This window comes from Octopus sinensis, linkage group LG5 (assembly GCF_006345805.1).
Source record: "Octopus sinensis linkage group LG5, ASM634580v1, whole genome shotgun sequence".
Lineage (NCBI taxonomy): Eukaryota > Metazoa > Mollusca > Cephalopoda > Octopoda > Octopodidae > Octopus > Octopus sinensis.
In genome coordinates this window covers 62,333,225-62,343,107 of record NC_043001.1, presented here as the reverse complement: position 1 = coordinate 62,343,107, position 9,883 = coordinate 62,333,225, and the positions used below count along the sequence as shown (strand labels likewise).

Below are 9,883 nucleotides of genomic sequence, written 5' to 3'. Positions count from 1 at the left end.
TTATATTTGGACTATAACTGAGTTAAGGATATTCGTGAGTTTATTATGTTTTTTTTGATGCCATATTATATCTTCATAGATAAATACATATTTCTATCTATTTTTTTTACCTTAAAAATAAATATTTAACATAATAAATGGGTTGTATGACATAATCCTAATGTTTTAAGTTTCTAATGGAGTTTTTTTTATAAGAAAAATTATTTTATTTATTTCTTAAAAAATATTAACTCTATTTGCTTATTCATTAACCTGAATATTGACTATAATTTTAGTTTGAATTTAAACTTAATTGTAATTCAAATTTAATTATAGCCATGAAACGTATGTAGTGTTTTTACTTATTATATTATATTTATCATTCTTTTTATACTTTTTTGAAAAAAAAATTAAAATATATATATATATATATAATGTTAATTATATTTATATTATTTGTTATTTATGTATTGGTTTATGTCTACTACTGTTTGAGTTGCCTAATAGTGGTTTTATCTCTAATTCATATTTTTTATATACTTATACTGTGAAATTTGATTTAATCCTAAATTTAATTTTTCCCTGTAAGTTTGGAGCCATACTCCCTAACATTTTAAGAAGTGAAAAAAAGTTTCTTTTTTACAAATATAAACTACGTGTTTGAAATAATATACTTAAGCCCAATTACTTTGATTTCAATTCAACTGTTTAGATGGCAGCTGAATAATTTATTTCCCATTTAATGGTGGGTATCCTTCTAGTTTATATAACTACATAGAATAAATTTTATGTTAAATGGCTATGTGGAAACTGAAACTTTATATTTTATTTTTTCTTCTTGTGAATAGGGAGCTAAAGTTGGAAAATTGACTCTGAAGACCACAGATATGGAAACAATCTATGACTTAGGACAGAAAATGATTGAATCTTTAACAAAAGAGAAAGTGCAAGCTGGGTAGGTAGTGATCAATATTTTCAAATTTCATTTCATACAAATATCTATTTATCCATCTGTCCCTTCCCCCTCTCCCTTTCTCTATCAATCAATCAATTGATTTAAAATATTTTTCTTCACATAATTTCAGAGATATCATTACAGTTGATAAAGCTACGGGCAAAATATCTAAACTTGGAAGATCTTTCACTAGAGCCAGAGATTATGATGCTATGGGGGCTCAGGTAAGCAAGCCAATTTTTAATTATAATTTTGAGTATACGAATATCTTCATATTCTACGACACCCTATTGCAGACTACCTCGTTGACAAATGACAGGGACCTTCTCTTTGTGGCAGGTGACTTCAATGGACATGTTGGACGCCTTGGCATACATGGAGGCTACAGTTTTGGTTCTCGCAATGAAGAGGGAACCAGGCTGCTGGAGTTCTGCGATGCAAATGACCTTATGGTTTGCAATACCAACTTCAGGAAACCTACCTCTCACCTAGTCACCTACCGTTCTGGCAGATGCACTAGCCAGATTGACTACATCCTTGCCAGAAAGAGGGAAAGAGGGCTGCTTATAAATGCCAAAACCTTCCCAGGCAAAGAATGTACTCCTCAACATAGATTAGTAGTTAGCGACTTCAGGATCAGGGCTAAATGGTTGCCCAGAAGAAGACCAGCTTGGAGAAGAAGGGTTTGGAAGCTTAAAGATCCTGCGAATGGACAGAGATTTAGAGACGTACTACTCGAAGTCTTCGATGAAATAGAAGGGGATATAGCTTCACATAATGTGGAAGACAACTGAAGGTTTCTACAGGACAATCTGCTGAGAGCCACTGGACAGATCTGTGGCTGGTGCAAAGTTCCATCTCGACCCAAGGTAACGTGGTGGTGGAACAATGTTGTAGACAGGGCTATTAGACAAAAGAAACAGGTTTGGAAGGACTGGAAGAACGGAGGTAGCAGGGAATTGTGTCAGACTGTCAGAAGAGAAGCTAGGAGACAGGTTTATTTAGCCAGAGGGGAAGCAGATAATAAAAAATTTGCCAATGTTCTGTGCCGTGAGGACCAAAGACTTGAGGTATTTCGTGTTGCAAGACAGTGTGTGAGAGAGAATCATGATGTGGTAGGAGAGAAATGTGTTCGCATTGATGATGGTTCACTTGTGCTAAATGAGGATGCAAAGAGAGAGGTTTGGAGATGCCACTATGAAAGGTTGCTGAATAAAGAAAATGAATGGGATAAAGAGAGTCTGCCGAATGTCGACCCAACAGATGGACCAGCTATCCCAGTTGACAGTTCTTTGGTAGTTAAGGCAATTAGAAGCATGAAGACAGGGAAAGCCCCAGGCCCATCAGGAATTACTGCAGAGATGCTCAAAATATCTGGCAGTGTCGGCTATAGCCTAGTCACCCGTATAGTTAACCAGGTGATACACTGACTGGTGTAGCAGCATAATAGTCAACTGCTACAAATGTAAAGGTGACGCCCTAGATTCAAATAATTACAGAGGTATCAAGCTGTTGGATCAGGTAATGAAGGTTATGGAGAGGGTCATAGCCCAACTGATTAGGGAGAGAGTCAACTTGGATGAGATGCAGTTTGGTTTCGTGCTAGGGAAAAGCACCACTGATGCCATATTTCTGGTGAGACAGCTGCAGGAGAAATACCTAGCCAAAGATAAACCTCTGTACCAGGCTTTCGTTGACATGGAGAAAGCCTTTGACAGGGTCCCCTGATCCCTTATCTGGTGGTCAATGAGGAAACTAGGGATAGATGAATGGTTTGTGAGTGCTGTGCGAGCCATGTACAGGGACACTGTGAGTAAGGTGAGGGTTGGCAATGAGTACAGTGAAGAATTCCGGGTAGAGGTTGGGGTCCACCAAGGTTCAGTCCTCAGCCCCCTCCTATTTATCATAGTCCTCCAGGCAATAACGTAGGAATTCAAGACAGGATGCCCTTGGGAGCTCCTCTATGCTGATGACCTTGCTCTAATTGCTGAGTCACTATTAGAACTAGAGAAGTTTCAGGTGTGGAAGCAAGGATTAGAATCAAAGGGCCTTAGAGTCAACCTAGCTAAAACCAAAGTTCTAATAAGTAGGAAGGTAGACAAATCACAAATGCCTTCAGGAGATGGCCCTACTCGATCTGTAGAAAAGGCGTAGGTAGAAACTCTATAAGATGCACCAAGTGTAAGCTATGGACACGTAAGAGGTGCAGCAATGTCAAAGGAAGGCTAACTAGGAAGATAGATTTTGTATGTGGCAGATGCTCAGGAGCAATAAACACTGAAAATGCGCAGAGACCAACTTCTGCCACATTCCAGGGAGAAAATCTAGAAATAGTTGATAGCTTCCGTTACCTAGGTGACCAAGTCAGTAGCGGGAGTGAGTGTGCAGAAAGTGTAACTGCTAGAGTAAGAATAGCTTGGGCAAAGTTCAGAGAGCTCTTACCTCTGCTGGTGACAAAAGGCCTCTCGCTCAGAGTAAAAGGCAGATTGTATGATGCATGTGTACGAACAGCCATGCTAGAAGCCAGTATGCTCCGATGGATGTGTAATGCCAGTGTTCATGCTCGACAGAGTGTAAATACCTTGAGAGAAAATTTGGACCTAAGAAGCATCAGTTGTGGTGTGCAAGAGAGACGTTTGCGCTGGTATGGTCACGTGGCAAGAATGGATGAAGATAGTTGTGTGAAAAAGTGCCACACCTTAGCGGTTGAGGGAACCTGTGGAAGAGGTAGACCCAGGAAAACCTGGGACGAGGTGGTGAAGCATGATCTTCGAACTTAGGTCTCACCGAGGAAATGACTAGAGACTGAGACCTTTGGAAGTATGCTGTGCGTGAGAAGACCCGGCAGGACAAGTGAGGCCATAACCCGTGGCCTCTACCTGAGATGTAGCCAGTTCACTTATGCATTCCTTTCCTTCTTGGGACACAAAACTCTACTTGTGAAGACCTGTTGAGGCACGTAAAAATTGTAATCGATCAATATCAATGGAATTTGTAGTTGTGATAAGAGTGCCGGTGGCACATAAGAGAACCATCCGAACGTGGCCGTAGCCAGTGCAGCCCTGACTGGCCTCCGTGCTGGTGGCACGTAAAAAGCACCATCCGATCGTGGCCGTTGCCAGCGCTATCTGGCCTCCGTGCCGGTGGCACGTAAAAAGCACCATCCGATCGTGGCCGTTTGCCAGCCTCGTCTGGCACCTAAAAAGCACCCACTACACTCACGGAGTGGTTGGCATTAGGAAGGGCATCCAGCTGTAGAAGTACTGTCAGATCAGACTGGGCCTGGTGCAGCCTTCTGGCTTCCCAGACCCCAGTTGAACCGTCCAACCCATGCTAGCATGGAAAGTGGACGTTAAACGATGATGATTTAGCAGTGTAATTGTATTTGGTAAAAAGTTTGAGTAAGGCTGTATGTAGCAACTTGAGGGCGCTTGTTAATCATTTCTGGATGCATTGAAAGAGACTAATGCAAAAAAGTATTTCATACTTATAGATTTTATTCCACCTTTACAAAATTTTCACTACTACTATTCTGAAGTTAAAACATATGTTGGTCAACTTTGATAGAAAATCTCTTGTAGTCGTAAAAGCCTGTTACTAAGTTGAAGTGAAAGTCACGCATGGTTGCCATTAATGACAAAATTAACAATCTGCTAGTAGCTGAGGTAAAGAGGGAGAGAGAAGTTGACTCTCCAAAAGTTGCTGGGTAAAGAGAAGACTTTTCTACAGGTAATTGGAAATTATAGCTGTCCTAAAGTTGAATTTGGGCAATAACAGTAGAGTTGGTTCAGCTATCTAAATTAAACTCTTTGTTACTTAAAATAGAGGTCACTTTACAGGTTGAACTAATAATTCTAAGTGCAAATTCCCAGAACAGTGAAGACCCAGGTTTTGATTTTTAATGATTAATTCAGTGTATGTCTGTTACACTTCCATTGATCTTTCAGGTTGTCATGAACCATCCTCCTCCTTTGGTTTTCCCCTCTCTTCTCACTCAATGTCAAAACTTGCATGGGAAGGATGTTTCTTAGATTAGCTGCTAAGTATTTGATGCAATCCTGTAGGTACAGGTAACTATTTTATACACAACTTGGGGGTCTCATTCATCTGTGTTTCCAATGTAAAAAATCTTACACTGAGGAAGGATGCTCATTTAGAGTTAAGTAGGGCAACTCAGAGGCTGGGGTCTATGAGGTAGAGGCAGTAGCAGCAGCATTGGTAGCAATAGCAATAACAACAACAACAGCAGCAGCACCAACAATGTAGGGACTGGTACATAGAAATATGTTGGAGCAAGATCAGACTAAATAACCACAGGCTCTCTGTTAGGACCTCAAGGAAGCACAATGTTATGACATTGGCCAGTTACATTTGGCATTTAAAAGAAGAGTCAATAACATACAAAATTAAATAGAAGTTCCTAAAACAGCCAGGGCCATACCTCAGTGGAAGCAGATGGCTCAAACTTTGATTGATTGTTAGGGCAAGAGACCTAGAAAATTCAATTGATTTGGGTACCTTCTTTAATTTAAAAAATGAGGATTTTAGTCAATGCTCTAATGACAGAAAATTCATGTTAGAAACATGGGCTTCCCTGCTTGCTATTAAATGGAAAATGTACATAAACTGACCCATTTTGGTTACAGGTAGAATTGTTCATAGGGAAGTAACTCCGTCTCTTCTTGAAGGGGTTTTTGTTGTTGCAGGAGTTTTGTTCACCCCCAAGCTGACTAATACTGTATTTTTGCATCCATTAGCGAAGAGGTTATGTGCTTCTGGCCAGAAGGTCTGATGAGCTGCCTATATTACTTAGTGCAATAGTAGACATGAAACTAATGGTAACTTTCTGATAGCTCACAACTGACTTACATAACATATATTACTGCACAAAAAATTTTTTAGTGTGTTTTTTTTTATTACTTATGGACAGCTAACATATTATAAATATGTACGTATATGAAAGTCATGGGAACAGTTATTGCAAAATTGATTAGAAACAAATTTAACCTGGGTGAGATGAAGTTCAGTTTCTTTGTGAAACAAATACAAAAATATTTAGCTAGGTGCAAATCTCTGAACTTAGTATTTATTAACATGAAGAAGCCATTTGGTAGGATGCCTTGCTGTTGAGGAAGACGAAAACAAATGGCTTTTGATGGCTTTACAAGCTATGAACAGAGCTGCTTCCAATATGATGAACCAACAACTAGTTTAGTGATGAATTTAGTGTCCATGGGGTCCACTTCCCTTTTATTAGAATCCTATAAGCTTTACAAAGGAGTTTTTTATGACTGATTTCCAGTGGAGCTCAATGACACAGTTCTCATAGGAGAGGATTTGGAGAAGAAATTCTGACATGGAAGCAAAATCTGGAACTGGAAAGCCTTCAGTAAACATAACAAAGTAATTAGGAAAGAAGACGGGACTCTGCTACTACCATCAGAAAATGGAAGTGCTTAGCATGCAGAAAATTAGCAGGTAGAAATTACATAGTGTGCTGGTGTAAATATTGTATTGGATGATCCCATTAGTAAAGCCGGTTTTTTAATACTTCTTTTATTTTTCATTCTTTTAAAATCTAAATTGCACTCTCCTTCATTTTATACAATGCACTTCCACTTATCTAGTAAACTTGCAAGGCTTCTCTTTCAAAATTCACTTGTCTGTGATGAAAAATACTCTTCCTCTACTCTTCTGACCTTGTTTACAGAATTCATATTTTTTTTCCATCCAAATGATTTTGAAGACTGCAGAATAAATGATAATTAGATGGGGCAATGTCTGTCAAATATGGTGGTTGGGGCATCATTTCCCATTCAAACTGCTCCAGCCTTTAGAATGTCATCCCTACTGTATGTGTCTGAGCATGGAAGAATACCCTTTGTCTTGAAACCAAAGATGGTTGCTTTTCTTCTATTGCTGACTTTTGGTCCATACAGAGACAGCTGTATTATGCTATGATCCAAAACTAATGTTGGCATGACTTTCATATCATGAATGATGTCAATATTGTTTGTGAAGCTGAGATCCAAAATGTTATTTGCCCTAGTTGATCTGAGTACAACTTGTTCCATGAATAGGGCATTGGTGAGGTTGAGCAGGGATTCCAGCTGTGCTTCTTTGCAATGAGTCATTCCTGAGAGCATGAGGCCTTTGGGCCATTTGACATTGGGGGAGTTGAAATCACCCATAAGAAAAAGGCTCACATGGTGTTCCAGTTTCATGAGGATTTCTTAAATTTTTGTGAGGCAATCTTCAAACTTGCCTATGTGGTTTGGAGCATCTGGTAGGTGATGTATTGCATATGGCTATACTGTGTTGTCTTATGTATACAATTACAGTGTCACATTCTGAATTTGAGTATGACAGAAAGACCTGGGGTGTGATGTCTTCACGGATGTATACAGCAAATCCACCATGACTCCTTTCCCTTCTGTCTGTTCACAGTATGGTGTATTTCAGTATGTGTAGTTCTGCATCCTCTGTATCAGGGCTCAGGTGAGTTTCCATGAGTGCTATGCATAGGGCTAGATTGCATGCAGCAAGGTCTCTCAGGAAAAAAATTCTGCATTTGTTGTGATGCAACAGGCTCCCAATGTTTAGTAAAAATATTTGCATGAAACTGTGCAGATGTTAGGGGAGGCCATCCCATGTCTGTTGATTGTGGTGATCTTGTGCAGTGGTGGGCAAGGTTCCTTGTTTGTACTTGATGTAGCCAGGTCAGCTGCTGCACTATCTTTTGCACCATGCACAAAACGATTTGCCCAGCTGCTGCCTTGTGCATAACATCTGAAGAGCACACTGCATTTGTTCATTTTTTCTTTGGAGGTGATTGGTGCCTTTCCTCAGGGAAGTATTTCCCCTTAAGGCCCCTGTAGTTTTGGCAGGATCTCGGGTGAACAAACTGGCAGTTTGTACCGTCTTCCCCATACCAACATTTGTCTTGTAGGTAAAATGTGCGGGTCCTCTATGTGCACATACATGCATACGTGTGCTTGTGTTTGTAGTTTGATAGGCTAGTCTATTGGCCTCTTACTCTGGTGTTTCCACAGCATTACAGACAAGTCTAAACTGGCAAAGAAACATGCCTCATCTACCTGACAGCAGAAGTAGCATAGAAAAAAGTTTGGATCTTTTCATTTTGAACGGCAGTTTGTAACATAATTTCTAGGTAACTAAAAAATTTTAAACTTCGTATACTGGTAGAATGTGTTTATAAAACATCATTTTCTCTTGGCTTTATTGAGAAAATTCTATAGGTTGTAACATATTTCGTCTAAAATTTCTTGCATTTCGGCAATTTTAACCAATCAATTACCTCCATTGACATAAATAACATTCTGTGCATAATGAATATGTCCCTCGTTTAACCCTTTCGTTACTATATTTCTGACCAAAATACACCCCTCATGAGTTTCAACTAAATTCTAAAATAATCATGAATTTAGGCTTGTTTCATTAAATAACTGTAACTTTTTTACTTATCAACATACAAATGTGATATTTTGAACATAATTAAAGAAAGGGTTCTTAATCAATTCTATTGCATAACTTTTGTCTCAAAGTGACTTTAATTACAGGTAAATCCAGGTAAATTGAGCAAAAGGTAAAAATATTAAAATTTTAAATTGAGCAAAAGGTAAAAAATTAAAATTTTGTTTAAACATCACTATAGAAAATGAATCATCAGCTAATATTCAAATGGGTATGCAACAAAATTTTGAAAAAGAAGAATTGTGCACATCACTATATCATTAGTTGAATTTAATGCACAACAGGTGTACCATAAAGGTGGAATAAACTGAAATATTGGAATCCACCGTAAGTTTGACCGAACTAAAGAAATCGGTCAAAAAATAATATACGGCCCTGGTTATGGTATGGAAGTGATAAATTCCAGACCACATCGTACCCTAAGCTATGCTGGCTAACATTATTTTCCCTGTATAAAAACTAAATCCACGCAGTACCCAGTATTTGCTTCATAAATTTCCCAAACTTTGAACCCCGATTTTGGGTTTGTTTACAATCTGCGTAAGTTTGTTTCCACATTGATCGCTTCAAACAATAACTTCCAGACCACATTGTACCCTAAGCCATGCTGACTAACATTAGTTTCCCTGTATAAAAACTAAATCCACAACAGTACCCAGTATTTGCTTCACAAATTTCCCAAACTTTGAACCCCGATTTTGGGTTTGTTTACAATCTGCGTAAGTTTGTTTCCGACGTGATCGCTTCAAACTAGCATACTGAAAAAAATAAAAGTCTAATGGTTTCGCTTCCTAAGAAAGACTATAGATAAACTATCTCCTCAGAAAAATTGCTAATAAAAACATTTTAAAAGTTTTTTTACTTCACTCCGATGTAAAATCGTCTTCGCCGCTTTGTTTCTTCGGAAGGCGCTGCTTTCATTTTCGGATAAAATAATATTCATTATTTTGTACACCACGTGCTTTGGTACCTATTTCATTTTTTTTCTCCATATCTCCCTATTTTCCGTTGACAAAGCTTTAAATTCGGAATCAATGCTTGATAACATGAAACTCCTATCCATTTTCAAAGTTGAAGAAAAATCGATGCCGAAAAACATGTGGAAAAAAATCTCCCAAAATTCACTGAGTTGAGATATCACTTCAAGCAATGTCGGATACTATAACTTAACTATTTACAATGTGAAATCACATGCTTTAACGAATGTACCAACGAGATTTGGGTTCAAATTTACATTTAAATAACAATAGGTTCTCATGGCCGGGTACGGCCGGGTTAGTAACGAAAGGGTTAAGAAACAGATTGGGTTTATTTACATTTGTGAAGAAAAAAGATACCCTTCCCCCACCCCTAACCCTAACTAACCCTAACTCTAATCCTAAATCTAAAATAGATTGAAATGCAATAGATCGATACTAGGGTTATAATTATGGGTGACAATTTCATACGACACCG

The 9,883-nt window shown here is 38.4% G+C and overlaps 1 protein-coding gene across 1 annotated transcript in view; it reads left to right on the top strand.

Annotated features, from left to right (window-relative positions):
* Window positions 1–9,883, top strand: part of LOC115212068 (ruvB-like 2) — a 65,381-nt gene that overhangs the window by 30,932 nt on the left and 24,566 nt on the right. Inside the window, exons 7-8 of the mRNA XM_029780877.1 lie at window positions 828–934; window positions 1,065–1,158. Coding sequence (XP_029636737.1) covers window positions 828–934; window positions 1,065–1,158 — 201 coding nt within the window. The remainder of the gene's footprint in view (window positions 1–827; window positions 935–1,064; window positions 1,159–9,883) is intronic.